The 27,681-nt window shown below is 40.1% G+C and overlaps 2 protein-coding genes across 4 annotated transcripts in view; one reads left to right on the top strand and one right to left on the bottom strand.

The window, feature by feature from the left end:
* Window positions 1-16,185, top strand: part of ermp1 (endoplasmic reticulum metallopeptidase 1) — a 44,815-nt gene extending 28,630 nt beyond the window's left edge. The window contains exons 10-16 of the mRNA XM_082140169.1: window positions 798-972; window positions 1,621-1,811; window positions 2,594-2,746; window positions 8,581-8,783; window positions 9,436-9,551; window positions 12,525-12,688; window positions 12,955-16,185. Of these exons, the coding sequence (XP_081996295.1) occupies window positions 798-972; window positions 1,621-1,811; window positions 2,594-2,746; window positions 8,581-8,783; window positions 9,436-9,551; window positions 12,525-12,688; window positions 12,955-13,131 (1,179 nt within the window). The 3' untranslated portion in view covers window positions 13,132-16,185. The remainder of the gene's footprint in view (window positions 1-797; window positions 973-1,620; window positions 1,812-2,593; window positions 2,747-8,580; window positions 8,784-9,435; window positions 9,552-12,524; window positions 12,689-12,954) is intronic.
* Window positions 16,186-16,236: 51 nt separating this feature from the next.
* ric1 (RIC1 homolog, RAB6A GEF complex partner 1) overlaps window positions 16,237-27,681 on the bottom strand; it is a 69,269-nt gene continuing 57,824 nt past the window's right edge. For all 3 annotated transcript variants that reach the window (XM_082140112.1, XM_082140113.1, XM_082140114.1), the window contains 8 exons: window positions 25,549-26,265; window positions 24,869-25,027; window positions 24,219-24,355; window positions 22,116-22,411; window positions 21,549-21,749; window positions 21,277-21,454; window positions 20,443-20,631; window positions 16,237-19,261 (listed from right to left, as the gene is read on the bottom strand). In XM_082140112.1, coding sequence (XP_081996238.1) covers window positions 18,949-19,261; window positions 20,443-20,631; window positions 21,277-21,454; window positions 21,549-21,749; window positions 22,116-22,411; window positions 24,219-24,355; window positions 24,869-25,027; window positions 25,549-26,265 — 2,190 coding nt within the window. In that variant the 3' untranslated portion in view covers window positions 16,237-18,948. The remainder of the gene's footprint in view (window positions 19,262-20,442; window positions 20,632-21,276; window positions 21,455-21,548; window positions 21,750-22,115; window positions 22,412-24,218; window positions 24,356-24,868; window positions 25,028-25,548; window positions 26,266-27,681) is intronic.

Here is a 27,681-nt window from a genome sequence, read left to right as displayed (position 1 = left end):
TTTGACTGGTTTTGTCCGTCCTTCTGTTAGACTGTCTCACACATGAATTATGTTGAATATCTGTCAGCTGTTAAATTTAACTACACAATTAGATAATACCAGTTTAGCTCAACCAATCACGAAGCAATGCTTCATTGTGTTCAGTCTGTGTGTAACAAGAGCATTAGCAATTAAAGACAAAACACTTCAGCAAAACATGATCAGCTCAAAGTGTCGTAATCATTTTTGCTCCCAAATGTGTATAAATGTCACTGGTAGTCACTGTATGAAAAATTATTGGGTATAATATGTCACAAATTTACTTTATTTTGCTCTCCTCACTTACACTAATGAACTATAATGTCCTGATCACACTAGTAAAAAAAAAAATATATATATATATAATATATTTGGTATCTGAATCCTTTTTTGGTTTGACTGTATATCTGATGGCACAGTATGTTTTTATAAGGGAAGTGAATCAGCTGACCTGTCTGTGTGTGTGTGTGTGTGTGTTTCTCTGTGTTTGTGTTTGTGTGTCTGTGTCTGTGTCACGCTCTCTCTGTGTGTGTATGTGTGTGTGTGTGTCTCTCTCTCTGTGTGTGTGTGTGTGTGTGTGTGTGTGTGTCTCTCTCTCTCTGTGTGTATGTGTCTCTCTCTCTCTCTCTCTGTGTGTGTGTGTGTGTCTGTGTCTCTCTCTCTCTGTGTATGTGTCTCTCTCTCTGTGTGTGTGTGTGTGTGTGTGTGTCTGTGTGTCTGTGTGTCTGTCTGTCTGTCTCTCTCTCTCTCTCTGTGTGTGTGTGTGTGTGTGTGTCCAGAGCGCGAGTCGTGTGTATCTGTCCGATCTCTTCTTCGACGTGAGTCTGCTGTTGTGGTGTTGTGCGCTGCTCTTCCTCACTCAGCGAGGATTGTGTTCAGCGTACGTTCCCATGATGATGGTGGTGTTTCCGCTCGCCAGCAAACTGATGCTCAGAAAACACTTCAGAGCCAGAGGTCAGAGGTCACACCACACACACACACACACACACGATTCTTTACATTATTCCTCTGAGATGAAGCCTATTTGGTGTATTTATTTCAGACGTTTTGTTTTACAGCTGTCATGGTTCCTTAAGGTATTAATTATATATTATGATATTTTTGTGATATTTTAAGTGTTATACAATACAACATTTTAAAACATTCATTATATTCATTTAGAACATTATTATCATAATTATTATTATTATTCATTCATTCAGGTCTAAAAATGAATAGTGTGTAGAAAAAATTATATGCTATCACCATAATACAAAGTAAATATTTTTAAGGTAATATTTCAGTCATTTGCTTTGGCTTCAGTACAATGTCAAAATAAAAGCCAATTGCTTAATTCTGTATTTTAAAAAATATATATATATATTTTTAAATATATAATGCCTGTATGGAAATATATAATAGTATTTCAATTGCATCGAAATGACCCAATATTTGTATTAAAACTGGACTTTTATTTTGCCGTACCTTTAGGGTGTTTCAGGTCTCTGGTCAGCAGTAGTTTTAGCTCAGGATGGGGTCAAAGGGCAGAAATCAGGGCTCTGATGTTTAAATGAGGTCGACATATGACTGTTGTGCTGATTAGTGGTGTGTGTGTGTGTGCAGGAGCGTCTCTGCAGTACTCTGTCCTGTACCTCGTGGGTCTCACCGTGCCTTACGTCCACATCATGTTCCTCATCTGGGTGGTTTTCGAGATCTTCACACCAATCCTGGGCCGCAGCGGAACCGAAATACCACCCGATGTCGTCCTGGCATCAATTGTTACCCTGGCAACCGTGATTCTGTCTTCCTATTTTGTGAGTCATACAAACTGTAACATAGTAAATTCAAATTGAAACATTTAAAGTCAAATTCAGACAGTCAAATTCAAACATTCAAGCCTTTAAATTCAAACATTCAAACATTTACATTTAAACATTTAAATTCAAACATTCAAATTTAAACATTCAAACCTTAATATTTAAACATTCAAATTCAAACATTTTAAATTCAAACAATAAAATTCAAACATTCAAGCCTTTACATTTAAACATTTAAATTCAAACATTCAAATTCAAACATTTAAATTCCATTCAAAAAGTCAAATTCAAACATTCAAGGCTTTAAATTCAAACATTCATATTCAATCAAACAGTAAAATTCAAGCATTCAAGCCTTTAAATTCAAACATTTAAATTCAAACATTCAAATTCAAATCTTTAAATTCAAACATTTAAACTCAAACATTCAAATTCAAAAATTTAAACCGAACCATTCTAATTCAAACATTCAAACAGTTAAATTCAAACATGTAAATTTAAACATTCTAATTCCAGTTAAAATTCCTAATTCAACATAAAACAAACCGAGATTAAATCGTTTTATTCAACCATATGTTTCCTTATACCTGTCCCTCTCTCTCTGAGGTTCTATGTGTACATGATGATCAATTGGTCTTGGGTTTTTAAAAGTTTTTTAATTTGAATTGCCTTTCTCAATGTTTTCGGGATATGATGTTTGAATTAGGAATGTAAAAAATGTGTAACAAATAAAGTGTTTCTGAAACACTCTCTCCCACTCTCTATCTCTCTCTCTCCAGATGCATTTCATCTATCTGTCTCGCAGCACGAAGCGGATTTTGGCTGGTCTGGGGTCAGTGTTCACGCTGATGTTTGTTCTGGTCTGCTGTGGTCTGTTCTTCCCGTACTCTGGTGACCCGTCCAGCCCGCGACCCAAACGAGTCTTTGTCCAGGTATCGTCATCACTGATCCGTTATTAGAGTTTACTGAAACTCAAACCATGAAATATTGTCCTGATGTGAAATAAAATAAACATTACCTGACAATAAGTTTAAGTTTTTGTATATTTACTGGTGTATATATATATATTCATTATTTCACCTAGTTGCAAAATATATATATATATTTTCATTTTATTTTAACATGATGCACATCTGAATTGATTATTACAGTAGTTGTGTCCAGTGTTAGGGGTGACTCATTCCAAGTAAAGATTACTTTTTCAAGTAACTAGTAAAGTAACGCATTACATTTCAAATTGAAAGTTACTTTTTCAAATAAGTAATGCAAGTTACTTTGTTTTCCCGTTTATTGACTGACAGCTCTCTTGTCCTCATGTTGAGACAAATTGAAATGCAGTGGCGTTGTATGTGTGTATGTGTGTGTGTGTGTGTGTGTGTGTGTGTATGTGTGTGCGTGTGTGTGTAAACATTGAACATTGTGTAAACATACCATCATGGTAATTGTAGTTCAAGGCTAAATGTGAGCATTTACTCATCTCACTCGCACACAAAAAAAGATTCAATATTCCTCAAAATTAATAAAATCAGTGAAATGCAGAATCAGAATACTATGCAAAACTCCAATAACTAAATATGTTAAAAACATACATTTTACATTTTTATGCATTTAATCTAACTTTTTTGACCAATGTACTTGCTTCTGACCTTCGATGATACAGTTAAACCATAAGCAAAAATGACTATAGAATTTTTTTTTTGTTGGTAGAGTTAAACTTTCTTCTCCTGCATCATATTCTTCTGTTATCCAGAACAGCAGCTGTAATGTTTGCTTGAGCGACGCCCTCTACTGTACTCTATTCTACTGTACTGTACTCTAGTCTACTGTACTCTTCTCTACTGTACTATACTATACTGTACCGTACTCCACTATACTGCACTCTACCTCCACTGTACTCGACTGTACTCTACCTCTACTGTACTCCACTATACTGTACTCTACCTCTTCTATACTCTATTGTACTCTACCTCTACTGTACTCTACTCTACCTCCAATGTACTCGACTGTACCGTACTCTACTGTACTCGACTGTACCGTACTCTACTGTACTTTACCTCTACTGCTCTACCTATACTGTACTCGACAGTACTCTATGCTAATGTACTGTACTCTACCTCTACTGTACTCTACTTCTACTGTACTTTACTGTACTGTGCTCGACTGTACTCTACTGCACTTTACTGTACTCAACTGTGCTCCACTGTACTGTACTCGACTGTACGATACTCTGCTGTACTCTACCTCTACTGTACTGCACTCTACCGAACTGTACGGTTCTCTACTCTACTCTACTGTACTCTACCTCTACTGTACTTCACTGTACTGTACTCTACTGTACTGTACTCGACTGCACTCTACTGTACTCTGCCTCTACTGTACTCACTGTACTCTACTTTGCTGTACTCTACCTCTACTGTACTGCACTCTACCTCTACTGTACTCTACCTCTACAGTACTCTCCTGTACTGTACTCCACTCTACCTCTACTGTACTCTACCTCTACAGTACTCTCCTGTACTGTACTCCACTCTACCTCTACTGTACTCTACCTCTACTGTACCGTACTCTACCTCTTCTATACTTGACTGTACTCTACCTCTACTGTACTGCACTCTACCGAACTGTACGGTTCTCTACTCTACTGTACTCTCCTGTACTGTACTCCACTCTACCTCTACTGTACTCTACCTCTATGGTACTCTCCTGTACTGTACTCCACTCTACCTCTACTGTACTCTACCTCTACTGTACCGTACTCTACCTCTTCTATACTTGACTGTACTCTACCTCTACTGTACTTCACTGTACTGTACTCTACTGTACTGTACTCGACTGCACTCTACTGTACTCTGCCTCTACTGTACTCAACTGTACTCTACTCTGCTGTACTCTACTGTACTGCACTCTACTGAACTGTACGGTTCTCTACTCTACTCTACTCTCCTGTACTGTACTCTACTCTACTGTACTGTACTGTACCGTACTCTTCTATACTCAACTGCACTCTACTGTACTCTGCCTCTACTGTACTCAACTGTACTCTACTCTGCTGTACTCTACTGTACTGCACTCTACTCTCCTGTACTGTACTCTACTGTACTGTACTGTACCGTACTCTTCTATACTCGACTGCACTCTACTGTACTCTGCCTCTACTGTACTCAACTGTGCTCTGCCTCTACTGTACTCAACTGTACTCTACTCTGCTGTAGTCTATTGAGCTGTACGGTTCTCTACTCTACTCGACTGTACTGTACTCTACTGTTCTCTACTTCTACTGTACTGTACTGTACTCTACTGTACTCTACCTCTACTGTACTGCACTCTACTGAACTGTACGGTTCTCTACTCTACTCTTCTGTACTCTCCTGTACTGCACTCTCCTGTACTGTACTCTACTCTACTGTACTGTACCGTACTCTTCTATACTCGACTGCACTCTACTGTGCTCTGCCTCTACTGTACTCAACTGTACTCTACTCTGCTGTACTCTATTGAGCTGTACGGTTCTCTACTCTACTCTCCTGTACTCTACTCGACTGTACTGTACTCTACTGTTCTCTACTTCTACTGTACTGTACTGTACTCTACTGTACTCTACCTCTACTGTACTGTACTCTACTGTTCTCTACTTCTACTGTACTGTACTGTACTCTACTGTACTCTACTTCTACTGTACTGTACTCTACTGTTCTCTACTTCTACTGTACTGTACTGTACTCTACTGTACTCTACCTCTACTGTACTGTACTCTACTGTTCTCTACCTCTACTGTACTGTACTGTACTCTACTGTACTCTACCTCTACTGTACTGTACTCTACTGTTCTCTACTTCTACTGTACTGTACTGTACTCTACTGTACTCTACCTCTACTGTACTGTACTCTACTGTACTCTACCTCTACTGTACTGTACTCTACTGTACTCTACCTCTACTGTACTGTACTCTACTGTTCTCTACTTCTACTGTACTGTACTGTACTCTACTGTACTCTACCTCTACTGTACTGCACTCTACTGAACTGTACGGTTCTCTACTCTACTCTTCTGTACTCTCCTGTACTGCACTCTCCTGTACTGTACTCTACTCTACTGTACTGTACCGTACTCTTCTATACTCGACTGCACTCTACTGTGCTCTGCCTCTACTGTACTCAACTGTACTCTACTCTGCTGTACTCTATTGAGCTGTACGGTTCTCTACTCTACTCTCCTGTACTCTACTCGACTGTACTGTACTCTACTGTTCTCTACTTCTACTGTACTGTACTGTACTCTACTGTACTCTACCTCTACTGTACTGTACTCTACTGTTCTCTACTTCTACTGTACTGTACTGTACTCTACTGTACTCTACCTCTACTGTACTGTACTCTACTGTTCTCTACTTCTACTGTACTGTACTGTACTCTACTGTTCTCTACTTCTACTGTACTGTACTGTACTCTACTGTACTCTACCTCTACTGTACTGTACTCTACCTCTACTGTACTGCACTCTTCTGAACTGTACGGTTCTCTACTCTACTTTTCTGTACTCCTGTACTGCACTCTACTGTACTCTACTCTCCTGTACTGTACTGCACTCTACTGTACTGTACTCTACTCTCCTGTACTGTACTGTACTGTACTCTACTGTGCTCTGCCTCTACTGTACTCAACTGTACTCTACTCTGCTGTACTCTATTGAGCTGTACGGTTCTCTACTCTACTCTCCTGTACTCTACTCGACTGTACTGTACTCTACTGTTCTCTACTTCTACTGTACTGCACTCCACTGTACTCTACCTCTACTGTACTCTACTCTCCTGTACTGTACTGTACTCTACTGTGCTCTGCCTCTACTGTACTCAACTGTACTCTACTCTGCTGTACTCTATTGAGCTGTACGGTTCTCTACTCTACTCTCCTGTACTCTACTCGACTGTACTGTACTCTACTGTTCTCTACTTCTACTGTACTGTACTGTACTCTACCTCTACTGTACTGTACTCTACCTCTACTGTACTGCACTCTTCTGAACTGTACGGTTCTCTACTCTACTCTTCTGTACTCCTGTACTGCACTCTACTGTACTCTACTCTCCTGTACTGTACTGCACTCTACTGTACTCTACTCTCCTGTACTGTACTGTACTCTACTGTGCTCTGCCTCTACTGTACTCAACTGTACTCTACTCTGCTGTACTCTATTGAGCTGTACGGTTCTCTACTCTACTCTCCTGTACTCTACTCGACTGTACTGTACTCTACTGTTCTCTACTTCTACTGTACTGTACTGCACTCTACTGTACTCTACCTCTACTGTACTGTACTCTACCGCTACTGTACTGTACTCTACTGTTCTCTACTTCCACTGTACTGTACTGTACTCTACTGTACTCTACCTCTACTGTACTGCACTCTTCTGAACTGTACGGTTCTCTACTCTACTCTTCTATACTCCTGTACTGCACTCTACTGTACTCTACTCTCCTGTACTGTACTGTACTCTACTGTACTCTACCTCTACTGTCCTCTACCTCTACTGTCCTGCACTCTACTGTACTCTACCTCTACTGTCCTGCACTCTTCTGTACTCTACCTCTACTGTCCTGCACTCTTCTGAATTGTACGGTTCTCTACTCTACTCTTCTGTACTCTCCTGTACTGCACTCTACTGTACTCTACTCTCCTGTACTGTACTGTACTCTACTGTACTCTACCTCTACTGTCCTGTACTCTACTGTACTCTACCTCTACTGTCCTGCACTCTACTGTACTCTACCTCTACTGTACTCTACCTCTACTGTCCTGCACTCTACTGTACTCTACCTCTACTGTCCTGCACTCTACTGTACTCTACCTCTACTGTACTCTACCTCTACTGTCCTGCACTCTACTGTACTCTACCTCTACTGTACTGCACTCTACTGAACTGTACGGTTGTCTACTCTACTCTACTCTCCTGTACTGTACTCTACTGTACTCTACCTCTACTGTCCTGTACTCTACTGTACACTACCTCTCCTGTACTGTACTCTACTGTACTCTACTCTCCTGTACTCTACTATCCTGTACTCTACTGCACTATACATCTACTGTACTGTACTCTACTGTACTCTGCTGTGCTCTACTATCCTGTACTCTACTATCCTGTACTGTACTCCACTGTACTGCACTCAACTGTACTATACTGTACCCCACCTCTACTGTACTGTACTCTACTGTACTCTGCCTCTACAGTACTGTACTATACTGTACTCCACCTCTACTGTACTCTACTGTACTGTACTCTACTGTACTCTGCCTCTACAGTACTGTACTATACTGTACTCCACCTCTACTGTACTCTACTGTACTGTACTCTACTGTACTCTGCCTCTACAGTACTGTACTCTACTCTCCTGTACTGTACTCTACCTCTACTGCACTCTACTCTCCTGTACTCTACTCTCCTGTACTCTACTCTCCTGTACTGTACTCTACTCTCCTGTACTGTACTGTACTCTACCGTACACTACTCTACTGTACATGAGTGAATCTGCATTTCCTTCAGCCTGAGGCTTATTATTTCACTTTTGGTATGAAAGCGTCTTTACATTTGCCCAGAAATATTACTTTTTTGTTATAAAAAAACAAGCCCAGCCCAGGTGGGAAAAAAGTAACGCAAAAGTAGTGTAATGCATTACTTTTCGGAAAAAAAAAAGTAACAAAGTAACGCAACATTGTAATGTATTACTTTTCAAAACTACTTTCCCCAACACTGGTTGTGTGTGTGTGTTCAGCACACCACACGCAGGTTCCACGCGCTGGACGGATCGCTGCAGAGCTCCGACTCGGGATTATGGATCAACAGTCTGGATTACACCGGGATGCAGCACGTCACTCCTCACATCCCAGAGATCAACGACAGCATCCGCACACACTGCCAGGACCAGCTGCCCTACTGCGGATTCCCATGGTTCCTCCCGGTCAAGTTCCTGGTCAAGTGAGTGAAGCTCAGAGGATCGGATGATGTGCGGCTTCAGCGTTAAACCTATAGGCTGTAAAGAAATATGGATGTAGTGTGCGTGACGTCACCCGTAGTGTTTCTGAAGAGCATTATTGAAGCCCAAAGTGGGCGGAGCCGGCTGTCGCCATCTTGGCAGCGCATCACTCGATAACCGAAAAATCACATTTAGGAGCATAATTCCTGGTGAAAAACTACATTACCCATGATTCTGCAGAGAAATCTCCACCAATCAAAGAATCATGACAAACAAATTACACCGAAAGGCAGCAGACAAACGGCTAGTAGTGACATCAGCGGCAATCCACCTGTCAATCAAGTGGCCACGCCCTTAATTATGTAGAACTTTAATACTTAATATAATCTAAACAGTTGAGTTATAAAAAAATTCACCCCCCCTCACAGTTTTCATGAAGGGCAAAATGTTCTATATAGACTAAAACCACTTTTTGCACCAGGCTGTAATCATGTTTTTTTCTGCTGTAAAGTTGGTCATTTTATGGGATTGAGACTCTTCTGCAGCCGGTCTCTAGTGGCCAGACGATGAACTGCAGTTTAAGTCACTTAAGTGTTGATTCGAGAGAGGGACCGGAAGGTTGAACCTCATGATGTCTGTCTCTCCCTGTTTCAGGAGGAATTGGTATCTCCCGGCTCCTGAAGTCTCTCCTGAAGCTCCGCTGGAGTTCCGGCTCGTATCCAGACAGGAGACCGAACAGGGAAACGTTAAAATGACTTTTGAGGTCAAAGGTGAGACTTCAGACTAATAGGATTTTCATGAAATATAATAACGAATGTTGATATTCTTCAAAAACAGTTTTTAATTATAAAACTGCGTTTGATTTAAAATATATCACAAATATTAAATTTTTTAACTGTTTTATAAATATATACATTCATCCGTCCGTCCGTCCGTCCATCCATCCATTCATCCATTCATCCATCATCCATCCATACATGCATCTATACATCCATCCATGCATCCATCCATATATATATACATACATACAAACATACATTCATGCATCCATCCATATATATATACATACAAACATACATACATACATAAATCCATCCATCCATCCATCCATCCATCGATACATATATACATATATACATACATGCATGCATACATCCAGACAGACAGACAGACAGACAGACAGACATACATACATACATACATACATACATACATGATGGTCTGAGCTGTCGACGCGACAGATCTCGTCACGGTTGTTGTTGTTGGTGCGTCCTACGATGTGAATAGAGGCCGATCCTTGACGCACATGGCCGGCCACAGGCGTCGCACACAAAATGGCTAGATGTTGTACTAGCTGTTAAGGCATTGTGCTTTCTACGTCTTCGTTTGTCTACTGCAGAAGTGATGCGACTGAGCTCAAAGGAGTGTATGGCATTGTGGCATACATGCATACAGACAGACAGACATGCATCCATCCATCCATCCATCCATCCATCCATCCATCCATCCATCCATCCATCCATCCATGCATCCATACATACATAAATACATACATACATGCATACATCCATCCATCCATACATACATACATGAATGCATCCATCCATACATACATCCATCCATCCATCCATGCATACATACATACATGCAGACATAAATACATGCATACATACATACATACATACATGCATACATACATACATCCATCCATACATCCATCCATCCATACATACATACATACATGCATCCATCCATACATACATGAATGCATACATACATACTAGGGGTGGCACGGTACATGAAAAAACATCCGAACCGTTCGGTTCGCTTGTCTCGGTTCGGTGCGTGTGTGCGTCGCGCGGTTTGCACGGTTCGACGCATGCGCAATGTAGCCTTGTGCCCGTGCTACTGCTAATACAATGCTAAATCATAAATCAGACAAATGTAGAATAACATTACAATGTCCAGCAATCGATTTAAATAGTACACTGGGTTTACTTAGACATTTAATGAGATCAACTCCACTAGGCTATATGTTGTTTTTTTCACGTGAATAAATAGGCTACATAGATCGACTGTTCCACGTACCGGTATGTACTTTAATGGTCCAGTGGCAGAACTTGCCAAGCGTGTCAAAGGTTCTGAGTTCTAATCTGCACTCGTATATATTTTTCTTTTTCATCAAAACCGATTATGTTTATCAGCGGTTGTATATCAAGCAGGGACAGATTTGTATGAATTTTGTTTTGTGATTTCATCGGAACGAATAGAGTAGCCTAGAGTCTCCTCAACGGACTGAAGCGCGCGTCTGAGTGAAGAATGTGCGGCCGCTGCGGTGTGTGCGCGAGCCACGAGAACACTGTATCAGCGCCACTGATCGCAACGGCAACGAGCACTTTGATCACTTGATTAAAAAAAACACATTTCAGCGCTAGATTGCTTCTTATTTAACAAACGAACGAAACGAATACTTTGCTAGTTAACTGGAAATGTTTTATTTATTTGTATTGGTACATCCGTGCTGGGACATAATATCAACCCTGGCAAAAAGTGGTGACAAATAACTGTCCGACACAGCCCACGGGAAATGAGAAGCTGCGTTTTGCAAACACACCCCATTTATGAAATAAATAAATTAATAATTAGATAATTCAGCTATATATCATATGCTGAAGTAAATTTTTGGAGTGTTAAAGATTAAAAGAAAAAACAACATCAAGAACCGTACAGAACCGAAAACCGTGACCCTAAAACCGTGATACGAACCGAACCGTGGGTTTTGTGAACCGTGCCACCCCTAATACATACATACATACATACATACATGCATACATACATACATACATACATACATACATACATACATACATGCATACATCCATCCATACATCCATCCATCCATCCATCCATCCATCCATACATACATACATCCATCCATCCATCCATGCATACATACATACATACATACAGACATGCATACAGACATGCATACATACATGCATACATCCATCCATACATCCATCCATCCATCCATACATACATACATGCATCCATCCATACATGAATGCATACATACATACATACATACATACATACATGCATGCATACATGCAGACATAAATACATGAATACATACATACATAAATACATACAGACAGACAGACAGACAGACATGCATCCATCCATACATCCATACATGAATACATACATACATCCTTGCATCCATACATACATGCATCCATCAATACATACATACATGAATGCATACATACATACATACATGAATGCATACATCCATACATCCATCCATCCATGCATACATACATATATACATACATACATACATACATGAATGCATACATACATACATCCATACATCCATCCATCCATGCATACATACATACATACATACATACATACATACATACATACATACATACATACATGCAGACATACATACATAAATAAATGCATACATACATGCATACATACATATCCATACATCCATCCATGCATCCATCCATCCACCCATGCATACATACATACATACATACATACTGTACATACATGAATACATACATACATCCTTGCATCCATACATACATGCATCCATCCATCCATACATACATACATGCATCCTTACGTACATACATATACATACATACTCATATAGATCAGGCTCACAAACACTCTCTCTGTTAATAATCATGAATAATCTCCACGTTTACACTGTTCTGTCTCAGGTCCGACCCACATGTCCCTGTATCTGCTGCCTGACACCGGCGTGTCTCTGAGCGGATGGTCATTCGGTGACGGGACGCCCCAGTTCGACCTCAGCGGGGAATACTTCATATTCTACTCTCACGGTCTCCACGCTCCGGCCTGGAGCTTCTGGTTCGAGATCCAGGTGAGTTGCAGCTCAGGAACCACAGATTTACCCTGAAGAGTGTGTGTATAGTGTGTGTGATGTGATTGGGAGGTGTGTATAGTGTGTGTGATGTGATTGGGAGGTGTGTTTAGTGTGTGTGATGTGATTGGGAGGTGTGTTTAGTGTGTGTGATGTGATTGGGAGGTGTGTATAGTGTGTGTGATGTGATTGGGAGGTGTGTATAGTGTGTGTGATGTGATTGGGAGGTGTGTATAGTGTGTGTGATGTGTGTGTCTCGTCTTCAGTCACCCACAGCTTCAGAAGTGTCTCCTGACGATGGCTCGATCTCTCTGGCCGTCTCCGCTCATTATTTCTCCGGTCCGGACCGACGCTCCGACCCGCTCGAGTCGTTCCTGAAGAGATTCCCAGACTGGACGTTCCCATCCTCATGGATCAGCACATACCACATGTACAGATACTGAGGGTCCTGATCACACACACTCATGCACGCACACTCACACACACATGCACTCGCACACACACACTCTCACACACACACTTATACCGCTCACTGCGGACCCGTGAACACGTACGAGCTCCTTCATTCACATCAACCAACGCACAGTGTTTTATTTTATTTTATTTATTTTATTTTATTTGTCTGGGTCATATTTCAACACAAAAAATCGAAAGGAAAAAAATGCAATTACATTTAAATGAAAATTAAGCCTACTTTAAAACAGTTAAGATTTTTACTTTGGGATAAAATGTGTTTAATTATAATTATTTAAAAAAAAAAAAAAAAAAAAAATGTTTCAGTGAGATAAAATTATTTTTTACAATTATTTCCTTTACTTTTAGTTTTAATAAAATTTGTAGGTTTTTTTTTTTTTTTTTTAGGTTTAAGCGTTTAAAATGTAATTTTCATAATTTCATAATAAAATGCCATGACAGAAATAATGAGAATTACAAAAAAACTAACTAAACGTACAATAATATTTCAAAAAAAAAATTACTTTTGTTTTTGTAATTCAAATCATTTAAACTAAAAATGCTGCAATAAAACAACAAATACTACCATGATTTATTAATACTTTAATACTTAATACTTAAATACTTTTTTTCTTCATTTTTTTTGCAAAAGTTAGATTTGGACAGAAGGTGTTTAATTGTCATAAAAATAACGCAATTTCGATTTGGAGGTGAAACGTGACGGTCACATGATCTCGAGCGGTTTCTTGAGATTCTTGAGACTCTCCCACTGAGAGATTCACTGGTTCCAATGGAACAAACACAACGAGTTTTCACCCAATCACGTCATGTCAGAATCACGAGTCAACAGATCCTTGCGCTGATGATGTCATTTCCTGTCGGTGATCTCGTGATGATGACGGTCATTCAGACGTGACGTGAACGAGCCGTTTTACTCGTTCTTGGTGTTTTATGTGCAGTTTTATTTTCAGATTGAGTTCAAACGCACATTCAGCTGGATCCAAACACACACATGCAAAACCTTCAAACACAAGTGCTTTTTTTATTTATTCGCTTTTTTAAACATCGGACAATTGTTCATGTTTGTATGTTTTTTTATAGTTTTTTTTTTTGTATCATTGTTGCAGCAGAAAAAACGGTGTCAAGCTTCTTCTGGATTGAACTGGATTTGAAGTCTTAAAAATTACCTGTATTAATAACTTTTATTATTATTATTATTATTATTATTTCTACAGTAAATGCAAACTTCAGAGTCTTTATTCGCCTGATGGAGGAAGTTCTTGCAGTTTTACTTGAGTTTCAGGAACTGGATGGTACTTAATGTTTGAATGGTTCTTATTATAATAAAGTTTTGGTGCGACAGGACTGAACTGGATTTACAGATGAATGTTGATCTCATTATAACATTAGAATGATTTCAAGCTCTTTTGAGAGATTAAACTGACAGTTTCACACACACTTTACAATAACGTCTCATCTGTTAGTTATAATGCTTTCTCTAACATCAACTAACAATATTTTCACAGCATTTATTAACACAACTAGTGCATTTCTGCAACTCTTGGCCCTCTAGTGGTTAGAAATAAAACTGCATGCATTAGAGGAAGAACACTGTTGTTCTGGATGAAAATGATTATTCTATTGCTCATAAAACATTCATTATAGGATTAAAAAGTATAACTGGACGTTACTGTAGCTTAACGCATTAATAGACTCGGTACTTTGAAATTAAAGTTGATTATTAAACTTGTTAATGAGTGTAGTTAACAGATTGAACGTTATTGTAAAGTGTTGCCAGATTATAATAGTTCATGCTGCTGTAATTACATTTCTGATGGTTATTTCCCGATGTTCATGTTTGATGAGCTTGAGATCGGGTTGCTTTAGTCTAATGAATCGAGCACTTTTTGATTGTAAAATCTCAAACTAATTTCAAGACAAACAAGTGGTTCTTAGTCTCAGATTTCAAAGGAGATATAACTGATAAGCTAGTGAATGTTTGATTAATGCTGTTGATTATTATAATAACCTGCTTTTGAGTTTTTTATTTGGGATGATATTTGTTCAATGAGAATTATTTTGTTATTCTGCTTTTTTAAAATATGTAATGCTAATGCTAATCTATGACATCAAGGTCTCGTGGGAGCTTTTACTAAGAAACCTTGTGTTCGTTACATTTGCATGTCTGACAAACTACAGCAATTATACACAGAATAATTCATTATAACATCCACTCTGAAGAATTAAGGATAAAATGTGACTCTTCATCGGTAAAGATGAAGAGTTTGTCGTATTCTGATGATTCACTGTCACACACACACACACACACACACACACACACACACACACACACACACTCTGTTGTTCTGACGTGACGTCCACGAATCACTCGAGTAATTGTGTGTAATAATTGTCATGGTTTGAGTTCCTGTCAGATTTCTGTGAAAGTCTTCACTTGTCTGGTTCTGATTGTTATTTTATATGCTCATATGCTGCACTGAATTGTTCTTGCAAGACAAATCAATTTTCTATGACAAAATCATTTTCTGTCTCCTGTCATTTCTCTATTTTTTATTCCTTCATTTGTTCAGTTAATCAACAATTTTAATGTTTACTTATGAAGCTATTTTTAGCCTCAGTAAGATTTTGAATGTTTTCTGAAGTCTCTTCTGCTCACAAAGACTGGATTTATCTGATCAAAAATACAGTAATAATAAAAAATAATATTATAATGTAAAACATCTGTTTTCTATGTGAATATATATTAAAGTGTAATTTGTTCCTGTGATCAAAGCTGAATTTCCAGCATCATTACTCCAGTCTTCAGTGTCACATGATCCTTCACAAATCATTCTAATATGATGATTTGATGCTCATTAACATTTATGATTATTGTCAGTTGAAAACAGCTTCATATGATTATGCAAACTGTGAAATCAAGTTGAAAAGAGCAGCTTTTATTTGCAATAGAATCTTTTGTAACATTATAAATGCCACTTTTGATACATTTTATGTGTCTGATGAATAAAAGTATTAATATCTGCTACCGACTCCATATGAAGATTCCTGAAACTGATGCAAACACACAGATCACGTGATGTTTAAAAAATAATTTATTGTTCTTTATGTACAGGAAATATAGAAAACTGAGTAGAAAAGTTATTGTACAGCAAACTCTCTCTGTACACTTCATTGAGAAGAAACTGTCCAGATAAAACCCTCCAGCTCAACATCAGTCCAGTGACGTCAGCGGGACAGAGGGATTGTGGGTAATCTGTACCATGAACATGTCAGTGACTCACACACACACACATCCAGACGCTCTTTGGTTTGTGAATATCATGATCATCACTGCACATGTTCCTCGTGAGAACATAAACCTGCGCCAGGAGGAGAAGCGCGCGCTGGTTTTACTGGGATTCGGGCACTTGTCAGCTGGTTTGAACCGGTTTAAACCGCCTCGGACTGGTTTAAGCTGCTCGTTCGAGCCGTTCAGGGGGAAATAAAACATTAAAATAAAGATGCGTCTCATTAAAGCTGCTAAATACTCAGACGACGACTGTCAATGATGCATAAGAACTAGAATAATAATCATAATACAAAGGCATTCCATAAGCGTAGATGATTTGGTCCGTTCTGAAGGCGTGATGTTCATGAAGACGAACACTGAACACTCGTTTAATACTGATGCCGTTCAGATGTTGGAGAACACACACAAATCACTCCCTGAAACCAAAGAACACGTCCGGCTCTTTGTCCAGATGCTCCTCCAATAAATAAACGTAAAACTGCAACAATTCAGAAGGAAAAGCAATAATGCTGTCAGTCGGGATATAGTGATGACAAACTGCACGTTTCAGATTAATGACAGGAAAAGGAAAGATGCCGGTCATCAGGAGTTTCCCCGACGCTTCCTCAACATCAGGAACACGAGCAGAAGAAGAAGAAGAAGAAGAATATAGTGTTGGACGCTTTACACCTTAAAAACAGCTAAACCTGCAGTGTGAAGAGAAGACGACACACACACACACACACACACGATGGAGATCGGAGAGGTCAACGAGGGTCAAACGGGTCAGTCTTCCTCAGATGGATATCTGCATCCAATAAAACAAGGGCTGATATTTCATGATGAACTTTAAAACATGAAGCCAGAGCAAAAACAAACCAAAGAAAAATAAATCATTGTGATAAACACTACATCTGACTCATGAAGGGAGAAACGTGTGCGTGTGTGTGTGTGTGTGTGTGTAGGTGTGTGTATGTGTGTGTAGGTGTGTGACTGAATAGGTGTGTGTGTGCACGTGTGTGTGTGTGTGTGATGAAATCATGATCTGGTGTAAAGCTGGTTGCGAGAGCTGATGATGTAACGACACTGCAAAAAAAAAAAAAGGGTTCTAATTTTGTCTTATTTTGAGTTTTGTTTCCGTCTCGTTTTCCAGCACAAATATCCAAACATTCTTAAATCAAGAGATTTACCGGATTAGAAGCGAAACGACTGAAGATTAAGTTTTACAATTAAAAAAAACTTAAATGATCAAAAATATATAATTAATTCAAGAAAATATATCTAATATAGCGATGAAACTGCACATCTAATAATATCAGTAACAGATTATATATTTTTTCATCTTGGCTGTAAAATAATGTTGATAAATAAATAAAGTCTGAGTTTGATTTCGCCTGTTTTACGCCTGGACATAATGTAGAATCTGAAAACAAGACTTAATATCTTATTAAAGAGAAGTTTGTGCTTAAAACAAGAACAGATCTCTGATGTGTCTGACTCCTCTTCAGTCCTTCTGCCGCTTCTCCAGTAAATGCTTCTTGATTTAAGAAAATGTAGATATTTGTGCTGGAAAAAAAAGAAGACAATAATACCAAATATTATGTTTTTGGTTGCAGTGTTTGAGTGAAGAGAGAGAAACATGACGCCGCATTAGACCACAGGATGGAGAGAACACTGCAAAACACACACGACACTGCAGTCTGGATGGAGACGCAATCAAATAAAAAGACACACACACACACACACACACACACACACACACACACACACACACACACACACACACACACACACACACACACACACACACACACACACACACACACACACACACACACACACACGTAACCGGTCACAGAGCAGCACAGACGGGTCATGAGAGTGTGCAGTCGTACGACCCCTCGTCCAGCGGCTCACACACACACACACACACACACACACACACACACTAGTGTTCTCAAAAGTACCAACTTAGGTACCAAGTCGGTACTGAAATCAAAAAATTGTGACTGAGCAGTGATGAGCAGAATCATAAAAACCTCTGATTGGCTGTTGTGGTCACAAGCTCATCAGATATGTCTGTGATTGGCTATAATGATCAGCGCTTCAAAAACATGTTGTAAATACACATCAGTGAGGCTCTTCAGCGAGCGCTTACACAGACACACATGCAAGCGTTTGAAAGAAAACACTCCTGTGTGTTGATCATTGTAGCCAATCACAGACAGATCTGACGAGCGCGTGACCACAACAGCCAATCAGAGGTGTTTATGATTCTGCTCATCAGTGCTCAAAAAGTCACAATTTAAAAATTTCAGTACCGACTTGGTACCCAAGCGGTATTTTTGACAACACACACACACAACTGGTCATGAGAGAGTGCAGTCGTACAAGCCCTCGTCTAGCGGCTCACGCTCTCTCTCACACACACACACACACACACACTCAGACGGGGCATGAGAGTGTGCAGTCGTACAACCCCTCATCCAGCGTCTCTCTCACACACACACACACACACTCATGAGAGTGTGCAGTCGTACGCCCCCTCCTCCAGGGCCTCCTGCTGCGCGGGCTCCTCGGGCGTGTCCTCCAGGGGTCGAGCGCTGGCTCCACAGGGGCCATCCAGGGGCAGCGGGTGGGCAGAGGTCACGACCCCACGGGGTCGCAGCGGGTGGGCAGAGGTCACGACCCCGCGGGCGTCCTCGGCTCTGGGCTCGGGCTCCGAGGCCCCGCTCGGCTGGAACGGCTCGGGCTGAACCGGCTCCTCGGGAACCTCTGAGAGCTTCAGCAGCTGCGGGCCAATCAGGTGCAGGAACGGCTTGTAGCCCAAACTGACAGGAAATGACATCAGAGAGGAAGTCAGTGAGTATATCATGAAATAAACATGTCCATTGCAACATTAGTCAATGAGTGAAACTTCTTAAACATTATACATGGGTTATGGGTAACACTGTACAATAAGGTTCGCTAGTTAACATTAGTTTCCTATTGTAGTTAAAGGTGCAGTGTGTAAGAATGACAGCTAGTGGTCGAGGTCGGTACTGCGGTCCAAATTCAAAATATCAAAGATGGAAAAAACAAAATGACATGCTGCCGTTGAGCTCAGTGAGAATTTTTTGTAAAGAATTATTTTCTTGCTTTTCTTCAGCAAGGATGCATTAAATTTATCAAAAGTGACTAACTAAATTATGACTTTTAACTGTGACAGTAATTACGACCCTTTTATTGACAATTTTAACTCTCTATTTTAATAAATGCTGTTCTTTTGAACTTTATTCATCAAAGAATCCTGAAAAATAAAATGTATCAATGTATCACAAAAATATGAAACATTGATAATCATAAATGTTTCTTGAGCATCAAATCATCATAATAGAATGATTTCTGAAGGAGTAATGATGCTGAAAATTTGTATATTCGCATGAAAACTATGGAACCTTTTTTCCGCCACAGAATAAAACATTTTAAAAGATAATTCTGACTCTCTCACAATCACGAGTTTATATCTCGCAATTCTGACTTAACTGCGAGTTCTGACATCTTCACAAAATTGTAAGATATAAACTCACAATCGCAAGTTATAAAGCCCAATTCTAAGTAAACAAATAATTTCTTCAGAATTGCGACTTAAAGTCAATCCCAAGTTTGCCAGAACTCGTAATTAAGTCAGAATTGCGAGATATAATCATTCAATTCTGAGATAAAAAGTCAGAATTTTGAGATATAAATCTCACAATTGTGATAAAAAAAAATCTGAATAGTGAGATTAAAAAGTCGCAATTACCTTTTTTATTTTTTATTCTGTGACGGAAACATAGAAAACTTCCATAGAAAACTGATATTTTAAATTGTAATCATTTTTTAATGTATTTTTGGTCAAATAAATGAGAAGAGACTTCTCATAACATAAGTAAATCTTGCCGACCCCAAACTTTTCAACGGTAGTGTATATCTACGTTTTCCTCATCATTTGATTTTCTCACTCAGTGTATCCGAGCCGTATAACACTGACCAATCAGACGAGACCCAGAGGTCGACCGCCATCAGCCCGGCTCTGATGCTCTGCACCGTTTCTGCCGGGACCTCTGGACTGTCCAAGAAGCCCACGACCTGCTTGATCACGCTGGCGTCCCGTAAGATCAGCCCGATGATCACACACCACTCCAGACAGCCCGCCTCCATGAACACGTGCAGGAGATACCTGAGAAACACACACACACACACACACACACACACACACACGAGAGCATGCATGAGTACAGACACTGTAAGAGGAAATTCAAGGACTTTAAGCTCTACTTTTTTGGTTTTCAAGGACTTCAATCAGAGATCTCACTTATCAAACAATATCTTTAATATCTTTCAAATTCTAAAAAAGGCAAATAGATAAACAAAAATAAACTAATAAAACAAAATGGTAGAAATAAAGTGCAGCGGATGCAGTGACTGTGGAAACTTTAACCATTGAAAGGAAACTATGACAAAGATATCGCTTTCCTTATTCAAACTGATTTTTTCTCCCATGAATATATGATTGAGATGAAGAATGAAAGCTGTATCATATCCTTGGATGTTTATGAGCAATATCACACTCATAGCCATGAGAAATGCCTCTATATCAATATCAGACGGACCACAGCGTTCATTTAGTGTGAAACCATTGTTTTATCAATCAAATGAAACACTAATTTCACATATATTGCCTTTCAATAAATCAAGCGCTTTTCAAGTACCTTTTCATAAATATGTCTGTTTTCAAGGGTTTCAAGCACTTTAGGCACCTTGTCATGTCAAACACAGTCAGTGATTTGATTGGTTATCGGTTGATGATCTCATGAAGACTCACCGGAGCTGCACTTGACTCTTGTGCGGCCCTTTATTGGCCAGCTCCATAGAGATGTGCTCCAGCTCTGATTGGCTGAGACTGAGGGTGGAGAAATTCTCATCGACCATCGTCCAATCACCATCCACCATCGAACTGGTCTCAGTGAGGTCCGTGGCTGAACCGATGCTGTACTCCTCTCCTGAGCGGATTAATTAAAAGAAACATGAGCAAGAGCAAGAGAGAGAGCGAGAGCGAGAGAGAGAGAGAAGGACAGACAGATTTTATTCTCTTACCTTTGTTAATAAGAGGAGAGAGAAAAGCTTCCTGGGTCTGCGGTCCACCGTGAGAGGAGGCGGAGTCTAGTTCCTTAGGCACCGCCCCCAAGCCGTCAAGCCAGCTGTGATTGGCTGGGGTGACCTGAGGGGGCGTGGTGTCCATGTCACTGTTCAGCAAACTGTCCGCAGACTGAGACTTCAGCAAACGAGAACTCAGCACTACGGCAAGAGAGAGAGTTCATGTGATTGGAAAGTCATAATGTTATATATTTATAAATACACACACATACATACATGTATATATTTAAGATTTTTTTTTTATTTATATATAAAATATTACACACACAAATATTATGTAAACACAAACTTTTATTTTGAATGCGATAAATCGTTGCCCAGCACTAAAAAATAAAAGATATATTTTTACTAACTTTTTTATTTTATTTTCTCTCTAAATTTCATTTATACACACACAATGATAAATAAATATAGATCATATTTATTATATATTAGCATTTGCAGTTTAAAACCTGTCTTGTGATACAGACTGTTATGGCATAACTGGAGGAAAAATCATTCACACACCTGGGCGGCAGCGTCCGTTCTTCAGTGGCGAGCTAATAGAGCATGCTGGGATGACGGGAAACGGCCACAGGAAGTCCTTGTGCAGGCATTTGAGCGCGGTGACGAAGTCATCGACGCGAGCCACTCGCGTGCGCTCCCGACACAGCCAGCCAATCAGCTCGAAGCCCAGCTGAGCGGAGAAACAGCCCAGGTCCCGCAGCCGGACCTGCTCCAGCAGGAGCCGAGCGTGTCTCCACAGCATCAGGTCAATGTAGAGGTTCTCCGCGGAGTCACCGTCCTTACACCAGCGCTCGCCACTGAGGACACACACACACACACACACACACACACACACACACACACACACACACACACACACACACACACACACACACACACACACACACACACACACACACACACACACACACACACACACACACACACCATATGAGCTGAAACATGCTGTGTGGAATTAAAGAATCTTTATTATCTGAATGAATCAGATCTCTCAACTAGGGCTGGGTATCGATTCAGATGTTCCAATTCGATTCGATTTTGATTTGCAAGCTCTCAATTCAATTCGATTCTCAATACGATTTTGATTCATAATTCGATTTTCGATTTCCGATTCGACTCAATGAATATAGATTTAAAACAAATTCTATATTTATTAAAAAAAGAACAGTGAACATAAGTTTACAAATGGTTAATTTATAAAATTAAATTAAGAGCCATAAACCTGTATATTAAACTCTTTTTATTTTAGGTACACTTGGGTACATTAACACAGAACCCAACTCTATATTTCAAATGCATACAATGAAAACAGGACTTTGATGCAAGATGAAAAATTATTGCTGAAAAGTCAGAACAGTCGCATGTCTTGATCAAACAGGATCAGGTTATTTTATGTTTAAGATAAAACACACATAAAATCTCACAGCATTAGTGTAACATGCAAGCCTATGAACACTGGAGGAAAACTAATACTGGCTTTTGGGTGATAGATAAATATGGGAAAAAATGTATTCGTGGCCTTTGAGAATCGATTTTGAATCGGCCACGTTTTAAAAAACGATTACCGGTAATGGAAAAATCGATTTTGCCCAGCCCTAGTCCCAACACTGTGTTACTGCCGGGTAAAGCTGTGAGAGGAACATTTGAATCACTCTTAACTATCTCAGGGCTCGACATTAAGCCTTTTCATGTGCTTGTCCTTCAGACAAGTAAACCGTCATTCACTTGTTAGAGGAAAAAATGAGCTTGTCCAGAAAGAATAGGATTTTTTTTTTGTGTGTTGTAAATAATTTATTCTGAAGCAATATTCTCATCAGTGTTCAGTCAGCTTTGACATGTTTAAATCTGCATATTAATGATATTTTAACCTTTATAAAGGGCATTTTCTCCCCTAATCATTTTACACTGTATGCTTCATCTTTCATTTTTAATTCTTAAATTTGATCAATAAATTAAATTAGAATAATAATACACTGTAAGGCTGTTACCAATAAAATTTGATAATTTGCACTGAAAAATTACAACTGCATTAAATAATGTTATGAGATTGTTAAAAAAATTAAAAATTTGAATATACAAATAAGAAATGTTGGAAAGAATGATACTTTTAAAAACGAAACTAAACCACCTGTAGGTGGCGGCAGGTGACCGTCTTAATGAACGAGTCATTGAGATGCGTTATGGTTCCGCTGTGATCTTTGTTTGGAACTATTTTAGCTGCTGAAATAGAACAAAAACAGTCAATAGTGCGTCTAAAATGTAAGTGACCTAATTTTAATTACTTGTTTATTGAACTGTCATATGAAATTGGTGTCACATTTTCAGTCGTGATGGTATTCAGCACTCTTGGTGGTGTGATGTTGCTAAACTGTATCATATGATATAAATATAAAAACTCCACATTTTGAATTTTTACCGCAGTATGTTAACAGAGTATCTTTGTGTGTGTTTTGCACTCATTTGTTTCCATTTCTCCCCATGAGGCTGTGAGAGCCTCGACAGCACAACCCTTGCTTTCCCCTTCAAAAAATCCACTTGTCCCGGACAAGCGTTATGTCGAGCCCTGTATCTGCATGTGTGTAGTGTGTGTAGTGTGTGTGTTACCCTTTGCAGGATGGGCCGGAGGGCATGCTCAGGGTTTTCTGCAGGTTAAACTTCCCTCCTGCGATGCTGTCGACAGACTGAGACATACTGATGCTGCGGTTACGGAAAAACTCAAAGCCTCCCGTAGAGCTCTGCTCCTGCACACACACACACATCTCCAATCATCACATGAGCTTCAACACGAACATCTCAACACCATGCACACACACACACATCTCCAATCATCACATGAGCATCTCAACACCATGCACACACACACCTCCAATCATCACACAAGCATCTCAACACCATGCACACACACACCTCCAATCATCACACAAGCATCTCAACACCATGCACACACACACCTCCAATCATCACACAAGCATCTCAACACCATGCACACACACACCTCCAATCATCACACAAGCATCTCAACACCATGCACACACACACCTCCAATCATCACACAAGCATCTCAACACCATGCACACACACACCTCCAATCATCACACAAGCATCTCAACACCATGCACACACACACCTCCAATCATCACACAAGCATCTCAACACCATGCACACACACACCTCCAATCATCACACAAGCATCTCAACACCATGCACACACACACACACACCTCCAATCATCACACCATCTGACGTCTGCTCACCTGTGTGGTGGGTGTGCTGGGCGGAGTCTCGCTCTCCCCTGAACCAATGGCCTTGAGGAAGCGGATCATGTGACGACACAGATCCCATTTGCCCTGCTCGAGGGCCGTATTGAAGAGCAGAGTGGCGTGTTGACGGCTCACCGCTGGAACCTCCATATTCTGCATACAAATATCATAAAATAATAGGATTATTCGATTAGATGCCCCCCTCTACTATGAAAAATCTGTTTAAGACTGTTCCATTAGTTCATACAATCAGTGTAAAGGATAAAATATGATATATTATATACATGATTATCAACACAAACCTGAGTGAGAGGTCACATGAACAATCCTATATTTAGACATGAAAATGATCTTTATTCAAGCTTTCTATTTCAGATAAATGCTGTTCTTTTGAACTTTCTATTCATCAGTAAATGTAATGTATGTAAATAACTGTTTTAAACATTGCTAATAATGAGGAATATTGAATGTTTCTTTACATTCAATTGTTTAATTTTATTTATTTATTTATGACATCACAGACCATTTAAAGTGGGTTAAACTACTGAAGATGCAACTACAGATAATGGTGACTTATTTCAAGAGTATTTCATAAATTTTTTTCAGTATTTTCAAAGTATATATCAAGTGTTTTGTTCTTAAATTGTGTGTTTATTTCTAGGTTTAGGCTTCACCTGCAGGATGATAAGGTATGACGCGGCCGTGTCCAGATCCTGCGCCATCAAACACTCCTCGAACAGGTCTTTGGGGTTCCCGACGGCGGCGAACAGGTAGTTCCACAGCGCGTACTCGGTCTTGCGCGCGCAGTGAACGATAGTCTGCAGGAACAGCGGGAACTCTGTGACGAACTTGGCCACGGTGGGCAGCAGCGGGTCTGGGATGGGCTCTCGAGACGTGGCCTCCTCCTCCAGAACCACGTGCACCATGAGCTCCAGCACGTGCGGGAAGTACGGCAGCGCCGCGCACGACTGCGCTAGCATTAGCGCCTGCTCGCCCAGGTTACGCATCAGCAGCTGGCGTAGGATATGATGGAGGTAGATCTGAGATGTTCGTTCCACCGTGCAAAACGGGAAGAGCGTCTCAAGCGGCTCGGAGGACGAGCCCAGGCCGTCGAATAGCATGGTTTCGTTGGAGGCGCCGAGGATTAGCGCGTCCTCGAAGAGCACGGTTAGCGGGTAGATGTTGATGTGGAAGGGTAGCATGATTCTGCGCGACAGGAACGAGTGGGGTTTGCGGTGGTCTCTGGGAAACAGAGGGAGCCACACCTTCATCCCTGCCTCTCCGCACGAGAGCCACAGCGCCTCCATCAGGTGGCGTTTCTTGCGGTTGCTGCGACATGTGGTCCAGACGTTCTCCACACACTGAGCCAGAACCACCGGCGCACAGAACGGCTGACAGAGGGAGACACGTGTTAGTCAAGGGACAGATAATTGACCACCATCACAGGGATATCAACAGCGCTGACATTTTTAAGTGTTTGTTAAAGCCACAAAAAACAAAACAAAAACAAATGGTAACACTTTACAATAAGGTTCATTAGTTAAGATTAGTAAATTTTTTGAACTAACAAGAACTAACAATGAGCAATACATTTGGGTTACACTTTATTTTAAGGTGTCATTGTTACAGCGTAATTATACATTTAAAGGTACAATATGCAAGAATTTTTGCCGCTAGAGGGCGCTACATTCCAAACAACAACAACGGCGTAGCTTGATGACGATGTGAAGGAGCGTGGAATGATGGGAACTGTCGTTTTAAACTCCACCGTGGATGTAAATCAGTCAGACGGGAATCGAAAAATCATGTTCATGGATGAGGCTAAGTTCTATTTTTATAAATGTTGCGTTTAATGACATGCTTTTTGTGGCGAGAGGGGCGTGGTTCAGCGCGGTCTGTGATGGGAGAGAGAATAGACGAGCGGGACGCAAGTAGGTCAAGTGCAAATGCACCTGTGTCTTATTGCAGTATTATTGGCGTGGAGAGACCGCTTATAAGCCGCGCTGGAACGAGAGAGAGACTGGAGAGAAAATTGGACGCAGAGAAAGAAAACCGGTGGATCCGAGCTCTCATTTTTGAACTGTTTTGTGCCATCGCGGTTGCCACAGTGAATGCGCGTTGTGCGCGGCTTTTGTTTGTTTTGCTTTATTTTAATAAAGTACGAGTCCCAGTCACGCCGATCCCTGTCTTCTTCCTTCCTGACTCTTAAACCTCATCACACTTTTATTTCATTAAAATGAATTAACCGCAAGAAAAGTAAGGTTTAATACTTCATAGATGTTACTGTATTTGTTGAATTCATTGTTGTGATAACGCTGCGCAGTTTTACATGTTCTAAACAATTGTTGTAAAAGTACATTCGAACATGCCCACATCATTTGCCAAAATACTGATTAATCTTTATGTATAACACATGCTATGTTTATTTACATGGCCATAAACACCGGGGGCCTGTACCATGAAGCCGGTTTAGGTGGCTAGCCAGCTATGTTTCAGTTTAGTTTCCACCAACCCTGGGTTTTAGGTACTATGAAAGTAGCTTGGCTTTAATCGGTGTTCGTTGCCATGGTATCTTACGCTGCACGGCTAACCTGCTCCGGGGCAGGTTATGTTCTGGATTCAAGATCTCAGACTGAAGTTTGACCAATCAGCTGAGAGCAAAGAAACATATAGGTGACGTAACTTATTCCCAGTGTCTGTTGCAATGACTTCACCTTTTCTTCCAAATCCTGTGACATCTCAGCGCAAATTGTTAGACGAGCACTTCGTAAAGAAAGAGTTTTTAGCCAGACAAAATCCCCTTGCCT

The sequence above is a fragment of the Leuciscus leuciscus genome (assembly GCF_965113295.1).
Source record: "Leuciscus leuciscus genome assembly, chromosome: 16".
Classification (NCBI taxonomy): domain Eukaryota; kingdom Metazoa; phylum Chordata; class Actinopteri; order Cypriniformes; family Leuciscidae; genus Leuciscus; species Leuciscus leuciscus.
Note: the sequence above shows the minus strand (reverse complement) of the source record. Positions and strands in the feature narration are given on the sequence as shown.